Here is a 24,785-nt window from a genome sequence, read left to right on the forward strand (position 1 = left end):
TTTTTCGAATTTTAAAGCAAGTTCAACAAATACCAACAACAAAATCAGACCCCAAACAACAAGTAAACATCCAACAACATTCCAACAACATTTTGAAGATCAAAGATTCAAAATCACTCACGACCCAACATTTTGAGGACATGCATTCCTAGTGTGTGTTCCACTCCTACAAATGCCGCATTTCTTCTTTCGCCGCCTTCGTGCATCGGGTGGTTGCTCGACACCTTCCACCGGCACGTTCAAGTCCAATGGTCCCACTTGCGCTTTGCATCTCCGGGCATTGTGACCTCCACCCTTGCAACGTGAGCATACTTGAGGTCGAGAATTAGGAGTACCCGAATTAGGAGGACCCGAATTAGGAGGACCCTCAACTGCTGAACGAGCCCTACTCAACTTCGGCCGTCCCGCATGGACCGTGATATCCGGGGGTTTCACAACATAGGCTGATATCTCATCGGGCACATTCCAATACGTAGGATGTGGAACGGGAACAATACGCTCCATATATGTGGCCAACAGCACGGATTGTTTGAAATATCCTCCAACAAAATCCGTGACTTGCAGTCCTGCACGCCTAATAAAATGCAAAGATAAAAAGATAAATTTGCAAAAAAATAATTCAATATGCAAAATTTGTAATAAATGAGGTACCTAATAGCGGCACAAGCATGACGACACGGAATGTCATCCAGGTCGAACTGAGCACAACTACAAGTCCGATTCTCGAGATCGACAATGTAGAATGCATGATCATCCTCAACACTAAACATGTGCGTCGTCGTCCCTCGAACAGCCAATTGCCGACCCGCTTCGACAGCCACATGCAACTTTCCCTCTACTACCTCAGTCAACTCATGTGACCTCGATGCAGCCGAGATGCGTCGCCTATCGAACCATTTCTCCATAATGGCTCGATAGGTCTCGATCAATGAAGCAACCGGGAGGCGTCGTGCCCACAACAGTCTACTGTTCATCGTCTCGGCAGCATTCGACGTCATGAAGCTCGTGCGTCGTACAGGGCACTTGGACCTGGCCCATCTCTCCACACCAATAGTGTCGAGGCGTGTGTACGCGTTGACTTTCAGTACTTGAAGCGCAGAAAAATTCCTTTGAAAATCGTCTGATCGATAGGAATATGCCGCTGCTTTGAAGACTGCAGCTACATGCTGCCCATAATGCGCGAGATTCTTCTGGATATGGTAATAGCACAACCCGTGAGGGACGTTCGGGTAGACACACTCCACAGCATTTCTGATGCTCTTGTGCTGATCAGACACAATCAAGAGATCATCCGGCTGACCAAAGCAAGTCCGCAGTCGGTGGAAGAACCAAGTCCAAGACTCGTCGTTCTCGATAGGACCAAGCCCAACTGCGAGAGGAAATATTGCTTCGTTTCCATCCTTTGTAACAGCGACGAACAAAATGCCGCCGTTCCTTCCCTTCAGATGGGTCCCGTCTACGACGATGACCGGCCTCAAGTAACCCTTCTCAAAGGCAGCCACGCTCTGTCCAAGTGCAACAAACATATGATGGAACTTGCCATCATCCTTCATCTCAAGGTCGTATAATGTGCCGGGATTACTCATTCTCAGCATATACAAATACGATGGGAGCATCTGATACGAGTTCCCAAAATCACCATACGTCATCTCAATCGCGATGTTTCTTGCACGGAGAGCGAAGCTGTAATTGATCTCAATACCGAATAAGCGCTGCATCTCTGACATCATCTCCTTCGGCTTCAAAACGACCCCCTCGCCTACCAATTTCCGTGCAAAATATCTTCCAACAACCCTCGCCGGAATCTGTCTCGGGGCAGTGCGATTCAAATCCATGTGGCAGGTATGATGCATCACCACCTTGATCACTCTCCAGATCGATGCACTCTGAACGGCTCGCAGCATGAACGGACAACCGTTGCCATGCTTGCAAACAAACCACAAACGGGTCGTACTGGAACGATGCACGGCGTACTCCACGTGATTCTCCATATGGTACAGGCCAACAGCGATTGCCAAATCATCCTTCGACCGGAATAGAGCCCCCACTGATAATATCCCGCTCTCCAATACGTTAGAATCCTCCCAACCTAATGCCGGCGCATCGTCAAAATCGAGGACTGGAATCCCCCAATCACGTGCCTCAAGCTGCTGAACTCCAACACGAGGCTCGACATCGGGCTGATCATCCGATGTGAAATTCTGAGGCCCTGTCTGTCTCCACGCTTCCTGTTCAGTCGACACTGAATCCAATATCTCTCTGCGTCGTATCGCCTCTTCTTCCTCATCCGAAGACTCGGACTCGTCTTCCTCCTCCTGCGACGATGAATCGTCCCTACTATCATCGTGTGTAGGGATACTTCTTCCAATGTCCGTCTCAATAGGAAACATAGTAGACCGATGTCCCTCATAATATACCCGCTCTTGAGTCTGAGGAACCGGAGCCGCAGATTGTTTGCCCTTCTCGATCACGTAAACAACGGGATATTTCTTATGCTCGGAAATCAGCCGGTTCAAATCCGAATCAGTCTTCAAAGCCACTTTTATTTTTCGCCCTTCGTCCGTGGTCGATGTGTAGAAAAGCATATAAGTGGATCGACCATCCTCGTTTAATTGATCGTGCACCTCTTGCATCAACTTCGCATGACAAAGGTCTTCCTTAGACATGTACACGACAACCTCATCGCCTCCTTCATACTCGGTTAATTTCCACTGACCACTGTGCCGTATAACGATTGCTTGAAACGACATCTGCTTCAAAACGACAAAAATACAACATTTAAATACACAAACAGGAAACCGTGTACCCCAATACATCAACTGAATATACAAACATGCTAAAAATAACATCAAAATCATATTCAACCCAACCGTGTACAGCAAATTCGACCACCGTGTACAACCGTGTACACAACCGTGTACACGGAAACCCTAACCGTGTACAGCAGAACACTAAGGGTTCAAAAATAAGATAATTTGCGTACAGAGTGTTTTTTTATGCCGTTTTTAGTCCAAAACATGTAATAAGTCATATATATAACATAATTATTGAAATAAACAACAAAAAATCACTAAAATACAAACCGTGTACAACCGTGTACTCAAGAACACAAACCGTGTACAGACGAAATTTAAAAAAAAATATGTATTTCACATACCTTATGTAATACAAGCCTTTAGATGATTTTTTTTTTATATTCGGAGCAACCGTGTACTACCGTGTATGTGTTTCGAGAGGATTTTCTTCTTCTTTCTTGTTCAAATGAGTGATGAATGAACATTTGGTTGGTATTCTTCATTAACTACCTACCAGCAACCGTGTACGGACCAATTAAGTTCGTAAATTTAAGGTTGTTTCCTTAACAAGTGTGTATGACTTTGAGTTGGTATAAATGCACCCAACAACCGTGTGATATGGTTTTAATTCCCACATAAAATCACGCCATAAATTCATGTGCACCCATAATATGTCACCCATAAATTCATGTACACAAGATATCAGCCTTATGGGAATCAAAATTTCTCACATAAAATCACGCCATTTTAACGTGAATAGAGAGAGAATCAGATTTTGGTTTTACTTTCTTATTTTTAAATCAAAAATAACTAATATGTCACTATCATTCACTTTATTGACTTGTACTTATGTACTTTAGGTCAAATGTGCTACAAAACTTATTTTTTTATGGGGTGTGATACAAAACTTATTTATTTTATCAAAAATGCTACTACTATGTATTGTCACAAGAAGATTTAATGCTTATCCCACATTGGTTTGTGGATAACATTTATTACAGTATAAAAGTTATTACATCAGAGCATGTAATAAAACTGTGTGCACAAGTGACGGGTTGCAAGGCCCACACGCGCGTGCCGCCGCCGCCCGCCCGGCCCCGACACCCGACGCGCGGCCGTGGACTTGGATCTTGGATCTTGGTCTTTGGGTTGGCCTTTGGGCCTACCCTAGCTCCCACCAGTCCTTATCTTTTTGGACCAACGAAAACTTGGTCCGAAGAGGACGAGGCCCAACGCCTACGCGCACGCACACGAAGCTCGTTTAGGGCTTGGTCCAACGGGAGGACCCTTGGTCTCCCAGGAAGCTTCCCACGTAACTGTTGTCGGAGGAGTCATGGCAGATTCAAACAGCCCTGTTGTTACCTCTGTAACTCCCGACACCATTTGAATTCCATCAATGGAATTAAACCACCATTTGAATTCAATCAATGGAATTAAACCCTGCAGGCTCTCCCTATTGATGTGGTCTGTGCCTATAAATAGGACAACCTCCATGCATCACATACACATCAACAAGCAATCTAAACACTGAAACTCTGCTGCATTCTGCATCCATTGTTAAGTTTTGTTCTCGCCTCATTCCAGTTCGCCGGAGCTCGTTGGTCTGCGGTGCTGCTACCTACGAGACGAAGCCGTTTCATCTTTGGGGACGACACGCCAAACCGAGAGCACTACCGGGGCGTATCTCGTCTTGCGGAGAGAGGACCTTCCTCGACTCGGTTGTCTTCCTGGTTTCTTTGTTTCTGTAATTTCAATACAGTTTTGTTTTGTAATTTCATCTCCTACTTTCTGTTTCATTGTAATTATGTCTGCAAGCTTATATTCCAACATAAATTTAGTAATTACATGATCAAATAAATTAAAAGTACAAATTCAATTGTCGTAAAAAAAATAACGTTTTTATATTTTTCTTCATGTTGATTATTACTTTTTATTACAATAATAATTACTTTGAATTATTGAACCTGTGACCCACGATTAGCATCGAAACTCATCTTGATCTGTCACACATACACTCAGTTTCACCCAAATTTTTGCCTTTTAAAATGATTTATATTAGTAAGTGTGTCATTCTAAATACTGTTCATTTAAGTGTTAAGTTTTGTGGAACAATCTTTCAAATAATAACATTTTCGATAATTGTGATTTTTAAATAGATTAAGAGCCTATGAAATAAGTAATAAATAAATGGAATAAGCAAGCATAACAAAATTTAAAACAAGTAGTTGCAATGTGTAAAAAAGGAAAAGCAGTTAAAATGAGAAAGAAATGATAGCCCATTTTCTCTCTTTATGTGGAACAAATTGAATGAAACCCTAGTTCTCTCCGTCTCGTTTCGTTTCCCCACACACACAACTGTGCAAATCTAACAATTTTCGCCTATTTTTCATTTGCTCAGACCTACAATAGATTCCGTCGGAAAAGTTGATGATTTTGGGGATTAGATTTTCCCAATTTTGATATGAACATGTACAGAGATCGAGGGGGAGGTGGCTCATCCAAGGCCGGAGAGATGTTGGATCGGAAGCGAATCAACGATGCGCTCGACAAACATTTGGAGAAATCGTCGCCTTCCACATCCAGAAACAAGGGTTCCGCCGTCGCGGTGCCATCCACCTCCGCCGCTGCCGGGAAGCATGTTGATCTCAGGGACAACCGTTCTTCATCCGCCCTCACCGCCAGCAAGAACAAGCTCTCCGATGGTGCCTTGTTTATTTCCCTGTTTTTTTTTTTTTTTTTGGGCTCGAGTCGTTTGTGTTTTATTTATAATCGCGAAATTTGGGTTGCTTTGAGCTTTCGATTTTGTGTGCAGTGTTTAATTATCATGTATTGTAGTGCAATTTTTGGTTAATGTTTTTTAATGATTGAATGACAGTGGCGTTTAGTTTAGCAGTTCTGTGAATCGTAGAGCTTCTGCATTGAAAGGGAAAAGCTTCGATTAACCAATTTCAGTTGCTTGACAGATCTGTTTGAGGTGCTAATGTTTGCTCCATATGAAGAGTTAAGGCATAAAAGCTCCAGCATTTGATCAGTATAGCATTGGGTTATTCCATATGTGAAGCGATTAGCGAGTCGACTTAATGTTGAATATAAGAAAAATAACTACACGTTTGTGCAACTTGGGCATGTAATCAATATGATCTTCTATTCTTCCTCTTATGTGCTTTTAGTGCCACGTACTAGTGTACATCTATGTCTGCGCATTTGTGTATATGTGTTTATTTTTCATTCCTAATAACATTTGCAAACATACCTTGGTTATATAGAAACTTAAGATTGAAATATTTGTTCATTTTGCAGAGGAATCTGAAACAGACAGTGAAGAGTCTGATGTCAGTGGTTCTGACGGGGATGATACATCTTGGGTTTCATGGTTTTGCAACTTGCGCGGAAACGAGTTTTTTTGTGAAGTCGATGATGAATATATTCAGGATGATTTCAATCTATGTGGATTGAGCAGTCAAGTCCCGTATTATGATTATGCACTTGATCTAATACTGGATGTGGAATCATCTCATGGTGAGATTCTTATCATCTATAAGTAAATGTTAGTTGAGTTTATGCTCTTTCAAGAATTGGGTTCTGAGCTTCATAGACTTTTGTTCCAAAGTTAATGACATTTTTTTATTGAACTTCTGACGAAGCTGGATTTTATGATGCTTCAATGCATTAATCTTTCGGATTATGTTGACTCTTGAGTGAATTAAAGAATAAAGAATTAAGAGGAATATAAAAATTACTACTTTATTGTTATGTTAGAATGCTTTAAGAAGGTTCTTGGTATAATAAAGTTAGTAGTTTTTTTTTCATTAGTTGTCTAGTTGAGATTGCTACCACATTTTAATTAGATAGGAAAAACGTTATCCATCGTATGGTAAGAAGTCGACCTATTCATCTATTTTTTTTTTCCAGTTACAAAATAACCACTATGGTTGCCACTACCGATGAAATTCTTCGCTGGAATTTCATTATTGACTATCTCTCTCCCTCTCTCAGGAAATGTAAAAAGTTTCGGTGATTGACATTAAAGGGTGTGAAATAAATTAGAACTGGATATGTTTGATTTTACTTGTTCTAAAATGAGTAGTATGTGTTTTATGTTTACTTTGTCAATTAATTGAGATAGCAAAAGGATAAAATGCTCTTCAACTTTCATGTTCCCATAGGTCCCATTTGGAGTGTAGTTTGGGAGCAGATTATATGTTTTCTATGTTAGATATTTTGTTGGTCTTTGTTTGTTTTTTCGCTTATTCTGTCTAGCTTGATTGATCTCTTTCCACTTTTTCTCTGTTTTGAGCTGGATATCCTTTTCTGATAGCATTTTTTCCATGATGGGCAATTCCAGGTGATATGTTTACCGAGGAACAGAATGAATTAATTGAATCAGCTGCAGAAATGCTGTATGGCCTTATTCATGTTCGATACATCTTGACAAGCAAGGGAATGGCGGCTATGGTAACATCATTAGATTTATCATTTGTGTTGGCCATCTCTCTCTTTGTTGAGTTATGTCATTTGACTCATTGAGTTCAAACTTATTACAGTTAGAGAAGTATAAAAACTATGATTTTGGAAGATGCCCTAGAGTCTACTGCTGCGGACAGCCATGCCTTCCAGTTGGACAATCAGACATTCCACGCTCAAGTACTGTGAAGATTTACTGTCCTAAATGCGATGACATTTACTACCCTCGATCCAAATACCAAGGCAGTATCCTTACTTTGTACTTTTATCTACTTTGTATTTTTATTTTTGGACTTAATCCTTGGTTCATTTGCATATGAGCCTGCTGCATTGTACATTCCAACTTCTCATATTCATGCAAGTTCAAAGACTCGTTCATTAGGGATTAAGCATTACAGACAAGTTTAGTATCACGAACTACTACCTCACATTTCACTTCTTATTCTATAACAAGAGCTTCCTATAATCATCGGTCTTACCATGTTATATGTTTGCTAGAGAATTGTGATCAGAATGCCCCATATGGAGTTCTTTAAATCTAGAAATGAGACCTTACCCAGGAAAAAAAGTTTGAACTAGAAGGTAAAAAGCACATTACCAACATTCTCATATTATGGAGAGAGTTTATGTTTGATTTCCATGTTGAGATGCGTTTTCTGTACTCACGAGGCAATTATTATACACCCATAGGACCTTGGTTTGCGATGCATTGTTTGCTAAACATAAGTAAATGGAATCAGTTTTAATTGTCTTTAAATGTTATTTTCCGTGCTTCGCTTTTGGAATGATTTCCCTGACTTCAACAGATATTGATGGGGCATATTTCGGAACCACATTCCCCCACCTGTTCTTGATGACATACGGGCACCTCAAGCCTCAGAAGCCAACACAGAACTACGTCCCTAGAGTTTTTGGCTTCAAGATGCACAAGCCTTGATAAACGAGTTCCGACAACATGCTACTGAGCTCTTAAATTCTTGTTCCAGCAAATGGTATTCTCATCTGGCTGCTGAGGTGTACAGATGATGATGGGTTGTAACACAAACCAGGTAAAAAATCACGGCAGCTATTGATGTAACCAAAATTGCCTAGTTGATGGAGAAAGCATGTCATGCATTCCCATCAAGCAATTCATGTTTAAATTCAGAGAGCATGTAAGCTTATTTCTTTATTCTGGTTGAGAATTGTCTAAATACTTCCTCATGTAGTCGTCCTTCGCACGTGTGCAATGATTGCTTAATCAGCAGAACAAATTTATATGGGAGCAGCCTATCGAAAATTTTGGGGATTCGACGTATGTTGCTTTCTTTTACTTCTCTAGTACATACATATTTGAGGTTCATGTCCAATAAGCTTTTTCATGTATGCATATATATATGTCCCTTTATAATGTCTGTTTGTTTACTTGAATGTGTAGTAGACAGTGGGAAACAATGTTTATGAAAAAAACATGAAAAATCTACTCGTTTGCCTTATACTTGGAGAGACCTAGTAGTTGATGACATTCGATTTTTCTTTTGTTTTTTTGTTCTTTTTTCTCCCTTTTCTTGGAGAACTCTTTTGCAGGAAATTGTACTCCCTCCGTCCCATGAAGCATGACCTAGTTCTTTTGGGCACGGAAATTAAGAAATTGGTATTTTGTGTGTTAAGTGTGGTAGATGAAAAAGTGAATAAAGGGTAAATTTTTTGCCATTTTTAGAAACAGGTCAAGCTTCGTGGGACAAATCAAAAAGGAAACTGGGTCATGCTTCGTGGAACGGATAGAGTACAAAATGCATGTAAAGATTCCTGCTTGATTTTTGCTCTTGAACAAACACAATGTATCTCAACCTTGTACATTATTTTGTTTTGCAAATATAGCTTTTTGTGTATGTGAAATAGGGAAATGTGGTATAACATCAAGATATAGACTTGAGTTATAGAATTTCAGCATGAAATCAATGCCAAAAGAAATAAAGAAAATGGGTTAATAGCCGAAAAATACACGAACTATTTTTGGATTTGCATTTTGCACATCAGCTTCAAAAATAGCTCTAGAATACATCACTTTTTAATTTAGTTACAATTTGCACATGCGTTGACCACTACCTTGATCGGTGTTGACGTGGCGCTCGGAATTTTCAGACGTGTTGTCACATCCCACTATCCCAATGACGGGTTAACAGGGGTTATGACTTGGGGTGAACAATAAGAAATGGAAATGGACAATTACTTAACATTAAAGTATATGGAAATGTCACTCATAGATAAAATGCTAGGATCATATATGATTATTTGGATACTTATAAAACATACACATAAATGAGAACTGATTAAGGTGGGTTACCCAATAACACGTATAACAACTTCATAACATAGAGCTATCCTAATCAAAGTGTTTTGCAGCGGAAAACGTGTGAGATATACATATAAAGATGTATACTCAAGGTTACATTTCTTGAAATGTCAAAGGAACACCCGCTCAACATCATTCCATTCCATCAGCTGCTCAACCTGCACATTTAGAAATACATGCAGGGCTGAGTATAAAAATACTCAGTGGGCATAGCCGAAAATACATTCATGCATAACATATATATAAATTGAACTGCCATAACAGTAACACACAGGGGTTTTCTTGAAAGACCTGCGCTTACTAAAACATTTCTTTCATTTTCATAAAGTCGATCGGCCGATCATTTTCCTTCATATGATCCATATCTGTTCCTTTCTATCACGCGCCGGGAAGGAGGCCTCCTTACCACGGACGCCAAGACCGGTCGCAAGCGACTCGCGGTCTCCATGAGTGTACACGTTAACCCTAGCTAGCAACCTTTGTCTAGCATAGGATCCCAATTGGATTTCCTTTAAAGTTGGCGAACCAACACAGATAGGATACATATAAAAACATAAACATTTTTGGCAGTCAATCAATTCATAAACATTTCATTTCATTTCATGAACATTTCATTTTCATTTCATAAGAGTCATTTATCATTTGGGCATAATAATAAACTGAAATTAACAGTTAAAATCATCTCATGCATATATTCGTATAAGAGGCCTACGACACGCAGGGGATCTCTATATACGTATAGTAAAAGTAATGCCCACCTGGATAGGCAAAGCCTGAAGATCATAATCACATAAACTCGTCTTGGGAAAGCAGCGCTAATCCCCTTGGTTCATAAAGCCTACAAGAAATTCTATTCTTAATATGTCTCGTGAAGCTAACTTAAGTCATGGTGTAGTGCTTAACATTCTATTATTCACTTAGCCGGGTTTTCAAAATTTAATGAATAAATAATTAAAAACATTTCTCTTGAGTTAAGAACACCAACAATATTCTTACTCGACTTTCTTTAATAATTGGAATTATAATTAAAACCAATTAAATATTTTTATTGTAAAATAAATGCAATTTCATGTCATGCTTAGCATATAATAAGTAATTTACTTAAAATATGCACATAATAATAATAATTTAAAATTATTATGAAAACTATTCTTTGAATAAATTAATTAAACTAATTAATAGTTCAATTAATTAAAATAGGGTAGCCCAATTAATTTAATTAATCAAGACAGCCCAAAGTCCTTAAATAAAATAAGGCCCAACACAATTATTAAAACCAAAGGCCCAACTGATTTAATAAACAAAACTCGGCCCAAGAAATAAAATAAAAAAAATCGGCCCAAGTCAAGCCCTAGCCCAACTGACTCGGCCCACCATTCAAAGCTCAACCCTAGCCCAACACTCTTTTCTCCCCCTTCCTCATCAATCACGCCTCACACACACTTCAGTCATTCCTCTCTTTCAATTTTCGACTGCACGCCCCTCTCTCCCTCGGTTCACGCCAAACCCCACCTCCTCTCTTCTCTCTCCCGAATTCACGGCCGCCGAGGCCCATCTCCGGCGAACAACAGCAGCAGACGAAGCTCACTGCCGCCGCCGAACGCCCTCTGAAACTCCCTCTCTGTCCACTCTCATCCGTCCGTCCTTGGCTGGGCAACAGCGGCACCACCGCCGCCAAGCCCAGCCTCCCTCATCTCTCTCCGACGAACAGCGGCTGCCAGACCGCCGCCGCCAAGTTCTGACCCAGCCAGCAGAAGACATGCACCCTCGGCTTCACTCTCTCTCTCTACGCGCTCTGGCCAGACAGCAGCTCGGAGCCACCGCTGACCGCCGCCTGCCCTTTCTCAACTCCGGCCGATAGCAGCAGCCATACGCTGCCACCATCGCCGATTCCCAGCCCTCAAGCTCTCTGTACCCCCCCTTGTTCTCTCTCCTCCTCGCTGCTCGTCTCCCTCTCGACTGCTCTCACGGCCGCTGGAGCTCGCCGGAGCAACGACGACAACCACTGCCCCTCGGTTCTCCCTTCTCTCGGCTGAAACAGGCCCGACATCCCACCGCGAAGAGCGGCGCCCGAGCCCTAGCTCCCTCTCTCTCACCGTGGCCGGGCGACAGCAGCGCCGCTGCCGTGCCGTGCCTCCGTCCACCTCCCGACTCAATTCACACAGCCACCACACTCGTCTACCCGACTCGACACACCAACAAAACTCAAGACTCTTCTTTCTTCTCTTCTTTTAAAAACTAACATGCTCTGATGTAAAGGTATGAATACATGAATGTCATTTGTCCATTCTCTTATGTGCATAATCTGAAAATACTATATGAAATTTCCTTGCTTGTCTTTGAATAATACTCGAAGAAAATTTATGCAAATGAATTAAAGGTATAATCTTTAACAGAATCTCATGGGTTTTTATGCTGTTGAAAATCTGAAATGATTTGGGTGTTGTGAAGGGTAAGAACATACTTTGATGGTATTAACAATACAAGAGGTTTAAAATAAAACCTTGAGGAGATGATCGGCTGTGTTGCTGGTTCTGCCTGGCTTGGCTGATTACTTCTGGTGTTTAAAGGATCAGAATCGTTCCAGCAAGAATGAGGAGGAGTTTTTACTTAGGATATTTCTTTAAGTTATAGTGCAGTGTTGGGAGACAAGACAGCCTGACTTAACAAAAGTATGGCTAAAAGTTGAGTTGCAAAAGAAGGGAGTAGGTGGGTAGTAGGTGGGTAGTAGGTGGGTGTGGGATAAAATAAAATAAAAAGTCTTCCAGGTTGTACTATGAAAACTGTAATAATTCTTCAGGGTTTGCTAATTCAAAGCTCGTGAAAATACTTGAATGCTAAATTAAATAAATATGCAATGCATATAAATTCAATAACTAAATTTACAAATGTTTTTGTAAATCATTTTTGTTGGAATTAAAAATAAATTATTTTTCTCAATCCGGCGTGAATCATCTTAAATCTGAGTTCAAAATTATTCTAAACTTAGCTCGAGGAAACGGGGTATTACATCCCTCCCTCCTTAAAAAAAATTTCGTCCTCGAAATTACATACTTTGATATTCTATCTTGTGATACTAGTCATTCGTTTCATTCATCTCTTTTGTGGCCTTTTCCATCCTGTGATGGTTCCACTACATGACGAGAACAATATTATTGCCTCGTAAAACTTGAATATTGCGATCAAGTATCTGGACTGATTTCTCATCACAACTTAGGTCCTGGCTAGGACTACTTTATCTTGCTTAATCACATGCTTTCTTAATTGCGAGGTGCTATACGTATTGTATACATCCACAATGCTTGGTGGCAGAGCCAACTTATAGGCTACAAAGACCTAACTTATCTAGGGTCTCAAAAGGTCCTATATAACGGGGTCGTAACTTGCCCCTCTTTCCGAAACGTATAACTCCCTTTGAGGGAGAGACTTTGAGGAAAACTCGATCCCCAACATTAAATTCTAATTCCAATCGGCGTTTATCGGCGTAAGACTTTTGTCTATCTTGAGTTTCTTTGATTCTTTGCTTGATGTGGTCGACTTTCTCAATCATCTGTTGGACCAGTTCAGGACCTAACAACATTCTTTCACCCACTTCATCTTAGTAAAGTGGTGAACTACCTTAATTGTTTCCTTCGTCCTAAGTCACCTTCTCAGATTTGACTAGGGAATTCTAATATCAAACTTTTCTCATCATCTTGGTAACTTTCACTTAAAGATTAATGGCACTCCTTCTGCCATGTAAACTCATTTTCTCATTTCCAAATGATTATTTAATGGGGGTTTCTAAGTTTCTATTGTGGTGGCGTTCCAACTTTATTCTTGCTGTAGCTTCTGGCACTTTAGCCAAAGCATTCACTCTCTTAACTTGAGCCTACTAGCCTTGGGGTTGGGTTATACCTTAAGTTTAGTTCTAGTGCTTTCCTTCCATTTCCTTTTTCTTTACCTCCATCTTGAGGTGGTGTACATATCTTGTTTGTGCGTGAACTTTTTCTTCTCCAATTTGTTGTAGTGACTCGGTGGTGAGAGTCTCGTTCATTGCTTGTTCCTTCATAATATCTCCTTAGTTTACTAGGGAAATTGAAAATCTCATGCCGCGATTCATTTACGAACTTCTTTACGCATTTCTCATTATTCATTTATAAATGACTTAAATAAGCATTTTAAACTCCATTAAAAAGGAATTGATTTAAAACATTTTAATCCTTTTAAAATCCATACTCATAAAGCCTTAACTCATGCTCTATCTCATATTCTATCTCTTTACTCATCTCTATATAAACTCTCCACTCATCTCAAATCCTTAAGTTCAAGGATAAGTTTCAAGAAAATCATGGTACTAAGTCTCGATTTATCTCTCATATAAGGCTCGTCCAATCTCATTCAACACATAGACAACACAATCACATAAGGCATATAAGAAAACACAATCAAACATTATCAAAACATGCTCTGTTTTTACACTGACTCAACTTCAAAATCTATCATGTTCTTACTTCGACACCTCCTGGACTCGAGACTCATACCAAAAGAAAGGTCTTCGAGTCTATTTTCATATAAAAAAAATAGAGTCAAAAACTCCAAGTATTGTAGGAGATATGACTGTTTTATTACAGTCTACCATATTCGGCAGTTTTGAGCAATCGAAAACTTGGATTTTTGAAAAATAGTAAATGTTGTCAAACTGAGCTCAAATTTTGTGGATATCTAGCTAACACAATAAGGTTAATACCATAAAATGTTGGAAAGCTAGATCACACAGGAAGCTACTGAAATGAATGACTCTTTCCCCTGCTCTCTGAAACTCTCGGTAGTAATGTGCAGTTTCGGTTTTGTATTTTATAAAAATAGTAAACGAAGTCCAAATGACTTGAAATTTTACCGATGTTCTCAAGACTCATGTAGAGACTTGGTATAAAATTTTCAAAGCTTTTTGACATTGAAAAAAACCGTCGATCACAGTAGGTCAGTAGGCCTACGAAATTCACCAAAATCTCATCTCAAACTCTTAAAATACTCAACTCAACATTCCTTCAAGGAAACTCATCAAAGCTCATTTTAAACACATATAACACTCACAAACATTCAGGCACATTATAATGCTCATCATACTCAAATCTTGACTCTCTTCTTACATCATAACCTCAAATCTCTAGTAAAACGTTTCAATGAACGCATCATTAAAATTCTCTTTTCATTTTCATGCACAAAATTACTCAATTATTCAAACATGATCTCATTCATCATATAACTCATTATACACATATAGATACACATGTATGTCATCTTCTTCCTCAAACTAACACTTTTCATTTCATTCAAAATTCTCAATTTAATCATGCCATAGTCCTTTATAAAGTCCAATTAGCATATAGACATCATTAATCCAAACATTGATCTCATAATTCAAAAATACCCAAATCCTAGTAATCTAAACTCAAGCAATTTCACATATAATCAACAATTAGCGAAATTAACCTTTAACTATCATTACTATCATGCTTATTATCAATTATCCTTAGCCAATTCAAATAATTAGCACATAAATCAAAAAGCCCTATTTTATATCTAACTAAACTTTTTGAAAATTTACAAACATACATAAAACATTAATCCAACCTTAGATTAATCAAATTGAGTCATTTAATAGCACATATAAGACATCAATTCATCAAATCTCATCATCAATAAAAACTTCCCAAATTTTAGCAAACTAAACTCTAATGAAAACTCACGTATCAACGTAAACTCTTAATAAAAGCATGACAAGCGTTCACATAATGATCATAAAGTAATTAGACCTCATTTTACCAATCATCAACCTCTCAATATATGAAAACTCAAAAACTCATATAAACTAAACTAAGTCAAAATTTTATTTAGCCAACAAAAGACCTAGTCAAACATAATTAGACACTAATATCATGCTCAATTACATATATTCTAAACCAAAATCACTTAAATAACACATAGGCAAAAAGTCCTAATTTTTATTAAACTAAACTCTTTGAAATTTTATAACACACATGAATCTTTAATTTAATCATAGATCCATCAATTTTAACCATTTAAACTCACATATAATCCATCAATTACAATTTAGGGCATAGATACACATGTCCCTAATTTTATTAAATTAACTCACCTCAAATTCATCAATTGACATCAAATAATCAATTTACTCCATCAATCATCATCATAGACATCACATAGACTCATTCTCATCATCAATTCATCATTTAACACATCAACTCACCAATTCCAATTTTTTTGGTAAACTAAACTCAATCGACTTTCACATCTCAAAGCATATACTTTCACAACACACATCAATCATAAACAAACACCACATAGACCTCATTTTTCACCCCAAATCAAGGAAAGAAAAAAAAAATTTGAAGGGTAAAGACCCATTTTTTTGAAAATTTTAAGAACAAGGGAGGGGTGATTTTCTTTCTTCAATCTTTCGAGAATACTCACATACAATATCATTCAAGCAAGATTTATGGAATACATGATCACTTACCCAAATTTCTCACCAAAACTCACACTTTCTCACTCTAGCTTGGAAACCTTTCTTCAATGATCCTCTTGAATTCAAGTAGCTAGGATGTTTTTATGTAAGATTTAAGAGTGAAATTGAGGTGTTTGGTATAATTTTTTTTTTGGAAGCTCCGAAGGTCTCTACAATGGATGAAAATGGAGGAAAGTGAGAGAAAGAGGGAGAGAGGTGTTGGTCGAAAATGATGAGTGAGTAGTGAGAGAGGATTTTGCAAGATTGTAAATGATCTTGTGATCTTTAAAGAGAATTTTGTAATCTTAAGGAAATATTGGCAATTAATGCCTTGATCTCTCTCTCTCTAATCTCTACACTATCTCTCTAATCTCTACACTCTCTCAATAATCTCTACACTTGGCAAATTGTGGTATTTAGTCACATGGTAGGGAAATTAAAGTAATAGTGTGAGAAGGGTGATCAAAAATAAATCACAAAAACTATGGAAATGTACTAATTAATAAAATACCAATACATAATTATTCATGTGACCACATAAAATAATTATAGCACTAATATTAGTGCACTCACTCAATTATAATATTCCTCTCATAGGAAAAATAATTTTAAAACAAAATATATGCTTGGAAATATTTTCATTAACCGGCATTCTTTGATTTCTCGGTAAAAATAAACTGCACTTGCTTTAGAAACTTAATTAAAATTTCAAGTGTTAATATCCTCAAATAAAAATCATAATAACTTGCTCACAATGACATACGTAACAAAACTCACATAATCAATCAGTCACGTAATTTCACATAATATCACGTCAAAGCAGTCGGCAAACACAGACAAACTAGACGTCTCTCCGACCGATTTTTTTTTTTTTTCACTCTTTCTTTCTCGACTCTATTTCCAACTCATTATTCCTATTTTCTTAATAGGACAGTCAATCTCTCTGACATCTCAGTACTCTCAATAGTGTTAAGACACTATCTCACAACATAGGGAAAAGTACGGGGTGTTACATGTACTATCAAATTTAGATAAAATTCATGACTTCATGCATAATTTAAAATTCATGTGGCTCATATAAATACACTTAACTCACCAATTAAAACTTATGCACCACATTTATAAAAATTTTCTTTAACTAAGCACATTAAAACACATATATAAAATCACATCAGATAAATCAAACCAGTTTTTATTATTAATGGATGCCGAACCCTAATTATTAATAATAAAGCCCTTAATCAGGGATTAAAAGTCGGGGTATGATATACTATCCCCCTTAAAAGAAATTTCGTTCCGAAATTTGTACCACAGGAAATAATTCTGGGTATTTCTCCTTCATGCTAAACTCGAGTTCTCACGTCGCCTCTTCTTGATCATGGTGCTTCCAAAGAACTATTACTAAAGGTATCGACTTATTCCTTAGTACTTTAACTTTCCGATCTAGAATAGATTCGGGTCTCTCCTCATATCAATTGGATTCCTAATTCCAATTTATATACATGAGATTTACTTGAGAATAAGTTCCCTCGTCCTTTTGCGGCGGTTCATTACTCCTACCTCATTCCTAGGGCTCATCTACGGAGTATCCTATTTTCCAAAGATCAAAATGGTCATCAACCCATTTCTTGTTACCTATCACATGCATAACACTTTCTTATGAATCTATCTTAAAACTATCATAGACCAATTAACTTAAGTCCTCGTACTCGAACACTATATTACGGTCTTAGCTTGAACTCTGAATTTCTATCATAATGAGTGGTCGATATCATTTATAGGACAAAGACTAATAATCTCAACTAATTACAATGAGACACAATTATACGAAGCCATAATTTGGGTAGTATACTACATCGGTAGACTAACACTTCTTGGTCTTATCAAACAAGGGAATCTATTATGACAACTCACGAGTTGCAAGGCTCAAACTCAACACAACATCAAAGCAAGATGTTGTAGAAATTGTTCAAGAGAATCAAAAGAATGACCAGAGGGTATGAAATGATTAACTACTAGGTCGAACAAAATGACCTCGAGTAAGAACCCATCTGGCTTTTCAACCGAAAGTTGAAACACATGGGTTTTCAACCCAAAAGACGTCTACTGAGATTTGGATCATGTGGACTGGCCAGGTCCAACATCATCACCTCCCAGTCACACGGGAAACATCGTCCCGAACTTGGAGAGCCATGAACATACTATACATAACAAAGCATAAGTTCATCATGACAACTAAACTTATCTTAAGGTTCCTTATCCTATTGATCTCAAACCCCAAACCTCTCTTAAGACATATACACACAGACATACGTACACAGGCAAAACACACTATTCTTAAAATCTATCGTGTAGCAAAAGTCGATTCGATGTTCCGTCGCACTTGAACATCCGAACGTAGAGACTATGGTTCAACCTTTGATGCAACGTTTACCTTGAATTCGTCTCGTATTTTCATTCTGTGCTTTTCCTTTACCTCGTACATATCTTTTCATTCTTCTTTGTAGTTCAAAAGAACCATCATTTTCTTAAGGGAGCTGAGATGTTCTAAGTTCTCTTTCATTCTTCTAAATCATTACCTTAAGAATCTAGATTGTAGAGATATCCTACTAATCTAGTAGTCTATGTTCTTTTGAAATTGTGATCATGCATCTTATAGCAATCTATGTTCTATGGGAAAACATATGTCACTTTTCTATCATTCATCTGATCATAACATCATTGACTGCGAAAATATGCCATGAAAGGCAAAACATTCAACATTTCATCATAACATGCTCTTCACATAAACATATTCATGAAGCATTTTAGAACATTAACATCTTTAAAACGTTGAAACTGCAGTTACATTCTTTCCTTGATTGAGCACGATGCAATGGAGTGTTGAGCGGTGCCATATGAACCCATGTAAGTATAAAGAATCAAACTAAACTCGACTCTTTAGAATAAGGTTTCTAGGGCCAGAGCGAACGAACCGCTCTGATACCACTCTGTCACATCCCACTATCCCAATGACGGGTTAACAGGGGTTATGACTTGGGGTGAACAATAAGAAATGGAAATGGACAATTACTTAACATTAAAGTATATGGAAATGTCACTCATAGATAAAATGCTAGGATCATATATGATTATTTGGATACTTATAAAACATACACATAAATGAGAACTGATTAAGGTGGGTTACCCAATAACACGTATAACAACTTCATAACATAGAGCTATCCTAATCAAAGTGTTTTGCAGCGGAAAACGTGTGAGATATACATATGAAGATGTATACTCAAGGTTACATTTCTTGAAATGTCAAAGGAACACCCGCTCAACATCATTCCATTCCATCAGCTGCTCAACCTGCACATTTAGAAATACATGCAGGGCTGAGTATAAAAATACTCAGTGGGCATAGCCGAAAATACATTCATGCATAACATATATATAAATTGAACTCCCATAACAGTAACACACAGGGGTTTTCTTGAAAGACCTGCGCTTACTAAAACATTTCTTTCATTTTCATAAAGTCGATCGGCCGATCATTTTCCTTCATATGATCCATATCTGTTCCTTTCTATCACGCGCTGGGAAGGAGGCCTCCTTACCACGGATGCCAAGACCGGTCGCAAGCGACTCGCGGTCTCCATGAGTGTACACGTTAACCCTAGCTAGCGACCTTTGTCTAGCATAGGATCCCAATTGGATTTCCTTTAAAGTTGGCGAACCAACACAGATAGGATACATATAAAAACATAAACATTTTTGGCAGTCAATCATTTCATAAACATTTCATTTCATTTCATGAACATTTCATTTTCATTTCATAAGAGTCATTTATCATTTGGGCATAATAATAAACTGAAATTAACAGTTAAAATCATCTCATGCATATATTCGTATAAGAGGCCTACGACACGCAGGGGATCTCTATATACGTATAGTAAAAGTAATGCCCACCTGGATAGGCAAAGCCTGAAGATCATAATCACATAAACTCGTCTTGGGAAAGCAGCGCTAATCCCCTTGGTTCATAAAGCCTACAAGAAATTCTATTCTTAATAGGTCTCGTGAAGCTAACTTAAGTCATGGTGTAGTGCTTAACATTCTATTATTCACTTAGCCGGGTTTTCAAAATTTAATGAATAAATAATTAAAAACATTTCTCTTGAGTTAAGAACACCAACAATATTCTTACTCGACTTTCTTTAATAATTGGAATTATAATTAAAACCAATTAAATATTTTTATTGTAAAATAAATGCAATTTCATGTCATGCTTAGCATATAATAAGTAATTTACTTAAAATATGCACATAATAATAATAATTTAAAATTATTATGAAAACTATTCTTTGAATAAATTAATTAAACTAATTAATAGTTCAATTAATTAAAATAGGGTAGCCCAATTAATTTAATTAATCAAGACAGCCCAAAGTCCTTAAATAAAATAAGGCCCAACACAATTATTAAAACCAAAGGCCCAACTGATTTAATAAACAAAACTCGGCACAAGAAATAAAATAAAAAAAATCGGCCCAAGTCAAGCCCTAGCCCAACTGACTCGGCCCACCATTCAAAGCTCAACCCTAACCCAACACTCTTTTCTCCCCCTTCCTCATCAATCACGCCTCACACACACTTCAGTCATTCCTCTCTTTCAATTTTCGACTACACGCCCCTCTCTCCATCTCACGGTTCACGCCAAACCCCACCGCCTCTCTTCTCTCTCCCGAATTCACGGCCGCCGAGGCCCATCTCCGGCGAACAACAGCAGCAGACGAAGCTCACTGCCGCCGCCGAACGCCCTCTGAAACTCCCTCTCTGTCCACTCTCCTCCGTCCGTCCTTGGCTGGGCAACAGCGGCACCACCGCCGCCAAGCCCAGCCTCCCTCATCTCTCTCCGACGAACAGCGGCTGCCAGACCGCCGCCGCCAAGTTCTGACCCAGCCAGCAGAAGACATGCACCCTCGGCTTCACTCTCTCTCTCTCTACGCGCTCTGGCCAGACAGCAGCTCGGAGCCACCGCTGACCGCCGCCTGCCCTCTCTCAACTCCGGCCGATAGCAGCAGCCATACGCTGCCACCATCGCTGATTCCCAGCCCTCAAGCTCTCTGTACCCCCCCTTGTTCTCTCTCCTCCTCGCTGCTCGTCTCCCTCTCGACTGCTCTCACGGCCGCTGGAGCTCGCCGGAGCAACGGCGACAACCACTGCCCCTCGGTTCTCCCTTCTCTCGGCTGAAACAGGCCCGACATCCCACCGCGAAGAGCGGCGCCCGAGCCCTAGCTCCCTCTCTCTCACCGTGGCCGGGCGACAGCAGCGCCGCTGCCGTGCCGTGCCTCCGTCCACCTCCCGACTCAATTCACACAGCCACCACACTCGTCTACCCGACTCGACACACCAACAAAACTCAAGACTCTTCTTTCTTCTCTTCTTTTAAAAACTAACATGCTCTGATGTAAAAGTATGAATACATGAATGTCATTTGTCCATTCTCTTATGTGCATAATCTGAAAATACTATATGAAATTTCCTTGCTTGTCTTTGAGTAATACTCGAAGAAAATTTATGCAAATGAATTAAAGGTATAATCTTTAACAGAATCTCATGGGTTTTTATGCTGTTGAAAATCTGAAATGATTTGGGTGCTGTGAAGGGTAAGAACATACTTTGATGGTATTAACAATACAAGAGGTTTAAAATAAAACCTTGAGGAGATGATCGGTTGTGTTGCTGGTTCTGCCTGGCTTGGCTGATTACTTCTGGTGTTTAAAGGATCAGAATCGTTCCAGCAAGAATGAGGAGGAGTTTTTACTTAGGATATTTCTTTAAGTTATAGTGCAGTGTTGGGAGACAAGACAGCCTGACTTAACAAAAGTATGGCTAAAAGTTGAGTTGCAAAAGAAGGGAGTAGGTGGGTAGTAGGTGGGTAGTAGGTGGGTGTGGGATAAAATAAAATAAAAAGTCTTCCGGGTTGTACTATGAAAACTGTAATAATTCTTCAGGGTTTGCTAATTAAAAGCTCGTGAAAATACTTGAATGCTAAATTAAATAAATATGCAATGCATATAAATTCAATAACTAAATTTACAAATGTTTTTGTAAATCATTTTTGTTGGAATTAAAAATAAATTCTTTTTCTCAATCCGGCGTGAATCATCTTAAATCTGAGTTCAAAATTATTCTAAACTTAGCTCGAGGAAACGGGGTATTACACGTGTATCACCGGCATTCAAAACGACGTCGTTTTGAGTGAGTATAAAATAAAAAAATAAAAAAATAATAAAAAAAGGGAAATCTTTTCCAGTTCTTCATCACTGGTCTTTTCTGCTTTCTCTCTCTCTCTCTCTCTCTACGCAGATGGTTTGGTGGAAATCTGCAAAAAAAAACCACCTAGATCTGTGGCGGTGGCTATGGTGGAGGTGAGGCGGCGCAAACTGGGTGGAGGCGGCGAGACAACTTCTCCGGTGCCATCCCCCTCTTTCTCTCGCCCCGCCTCGCCGTCGTCGATCTCTCCTCCAACTCGCTCTCCGGTGCCATCCCGCCGTCGCTCGCCGACCTCAAGAGACTGGCCGGCTCAACCTCGAATTGAATTCCTTCACCCAAAATCTCCCCAATCTCGACATTCCAACCCTAAGAATTTTCAATGTGAGCTACAATTCCTTAAATGGCTCGATTCCCCAATCCCTAGTTAAATTCCCGGCTTCATCCTTCATCGAGAACGCGGATCTCTCCTCAGCGCCGCCAGCCTCGTCTTCCGCTGCTCCTCCACAACAAGGCTCTTCTTCTTCTTCTTCTTTTTCTTCTTCTTCTTCTTCTTCTTCTTCTTCTTCTCCGCAGACTGCCAAGTCGAGGAAACTCAATACAAGATCCATCGTCGCCATTAGTGTTGCCTGCGCGTGTCTGACAATTCTCGCATTGGTGTATCTTCTTCCTGAAGAAGAGGAATGAAAATCACGGCTCCTCCACCAGAATCGCGGCGCTACTTTTCGTCATCGCTGGTAGATCTAGGGCTTAGGGAGCAGGGAGACGGCCAGACATTTTTTTTTAGGAAATTTAATTTCTGCGCAAAACGACGTCGTTTTGCCCACGTGGCTTACCAGCGTGTAAAAAATGTCACGAGTAATGCCATGTAATGTTAAATACTGTCCACGTCATCGCCGGTCAAACTTAAGAGTTGTCGGAACTTTCGCCGTGTGCAAATTGCAGCTAAATTAAAAGATGGTGTATTCTGGAGCTATTTTTGAAGCTGATGTGCAAAATGCAAATCCGGAAATAGTTCGCGTATTTTCCGCCTATTAACCCAAAGAAAATTAACATGAAATAGAGAATTCTGGTGAAATTGAAATAGAAAGCAAAAAATTGCTGCTCAATATGCTTTGTGCAACTTCCATGCAAGTGGAAACTTTTTTTTTTCCTCTCTCTCTCTCTCCTTTGTAGTTTGTAGACTATTGTAAATGAAAGAGATTTTTTAAAAAAAGAGTTGGGATGTGAAAAAAAAAAAAATTATTTGTATTATGTTTTGATTATATAATAATTGGCGTTCCCATCAATTCAAAACCATGGAATTGTAGGGGTGGTGTTACTGACTGATTTAAATTGGATAAGTGAATAGACAATTGGGGAGAAAACGACACAACCACAAGTGATGCATCTCTTCAGTCTTCATATTGAAAGGGAATAACCTACTTTTATAGCTTTTCATTCCAAATTTTGGGCCTTATTTTGTTCCTTTCTCAACCCCTGCTTAACAAAGAAAGGAAAACAATGAAAAAAAAATGTCATAATTTTCAGAAAAAATCTCTAGAAACCTTGGATACATATGAATTATTTCACTAAGTAGTCTACAAAACAAAAATTGTTTTCATTTTTTTCGTTCACAAAATATCTTCTACCCCTGTTTCCCAAAACTTGATTACTTTTTTTTTGGGCATAGATTTTAAAGAGCTAGTAGTATTTAGTGTGTTAAATATGATAGGTGAAAATGGAAAAACTTTTGGCATATAATGAAAATGATCGAGTTACATGGAACAACCTCAAAAGAAATACTGATCAAATTTCGCGGGACGAATGAAGTAAAATTCTCATATATTTATATCTATTGTCATTCCGTAAAAAATCATTAATTATCATTATTTTTTTAAAATTGGCGTAGCTTCTTCTCTACTCATCAAATACATAATTAATGAAGATGTCACTACAAAAAAAATTAATTCTAGCGACGGAAATTCCGTCTCAAAATCCCGAACATTCCGTCTCAAAATGCTGGTTACGACAGAACTGCGACTGAACGACGGGGACGCTGAAAACGGGGTCGCTAAATTCTCTAGCGACAGATTTTGTTTTCCGTCTCAAATCTAACGACAGAATAGCCACGGAAATTCCGTCTCTAACCAACTGGTGGTCATCTGTATTGACCAAATTTTGAGACGGAAACAGAGACGGAAATTCCGTCTCTAGTTGAGACGGAAAGGATTCCGTCGTTAGATTTTCCGGCGATCACTTTCCGGCGCCGCCGCCGCGCTTTTGAGACGGAATTTCCGTCTCAAAATTTTTTTCCGTTTTTTTTTTATTTTTTTTATTATTATTTTGAGACGGAATTTCCGTCGCTAAAATTGCCAATTTTTTTTTTTTCCAATTTTGTTATTTACCTGTATTCTAATACTTTCATCATGCAACATAA

The 24,785-nt window shown here is 38.7% G+C and overlaps 2 protein-coding genes across 5 annotated transcripts; one reads left to right on the forward strand and one right to left on the reverse strand.

Moving 5' to 3' along the window:
* Positions 1-27: 27 nt before the first annotated feature.
* LOC131022106 (uncharacterized) lies at positions 28-19,486 on the reverse strand. Of its 3 annotated transcripts, none has more exons than XM_057951506.1 (3): positions 19,293-19,486; positions 652-2,750; positions 28-574 (listed from the first exon to the last, which is right to left on the reverse strand). In XM_057951506.1, the coding sequence occupies exons 2-3, from the start codon at positions 2,748-2,750 to the stop codon at positions 118-120; spliced, it is 2,556 nt and encodes an 851-aa protein (XP_057807489.1). In that variant the 5' UTR covers positions 19,293-19,486; the 3' UTR covers positions 28-117. The 3 variants fall into 3 exon arrangements, with proteins under 3 accessions (XP_057807489.1, XP_057807488.1, XP_057807487.1); XM_057951505.1 differs by lacking the exon at positions 19,293-19,486 and adding an exon at positions 9,586-9,750; XM_057951504.1 differs by lacking the exon at positions 19,293-19,486 and having other exon boundaries at positions 652-3,533.
* On the forward strand, positions 4,950-8,556 carry LOC131022107 (casein kinase II subunit beta-1-like). 2 transcript variants are annotated; one of them, XM_057951507.1, is made up of 5 exons: positions 4,950-5,497; positions 6,096-6,314; positions 7,141-7,250; positions 7,340-7,505; positions 8,066-8,556. In XM_057951507.1, the coding sequence occupies exons 1-5, from the start codon at positions 5,257-5,259 to the stop codon at positions 8,194-8,196; spliced, it is 867 nt and encodes a 288-aa protein (XP_057807490.1). In that variant the 5' UTR covers positions 4,950-5,256; the 3' UTR covers positions 8,197-8,556. The 2 variants fall into 2 exon arrangements, with proteins under 2 accessions (XP_057807490.1, XP_057807491.1); XM_057951508.1 differs by having other exon boundaries at positions 5,015-5,497; positions 7,340-7,502.
* Positions 19,487-24,785: the final 5,299 nt, after the last annotated feature.

The sequence above is a fragment of the Salvia miltiorrhiza genome, chromosome 4 (assembly GCF_028751815.1).
Source record: "Salvia miltiorrhiza cultivar Shanhuang (shh) chromosome 4, IMPLAD_Smil_shh, whole genome shotgun sequence".
Taxonomy (NCBI): domain Eukaryota; kingdom Viridiplantae; phylum Streptophyta; class Magnoliopsida; order Lamiales; family Lamiaceae; genus Salvia; species Salvia miltiorrhiza.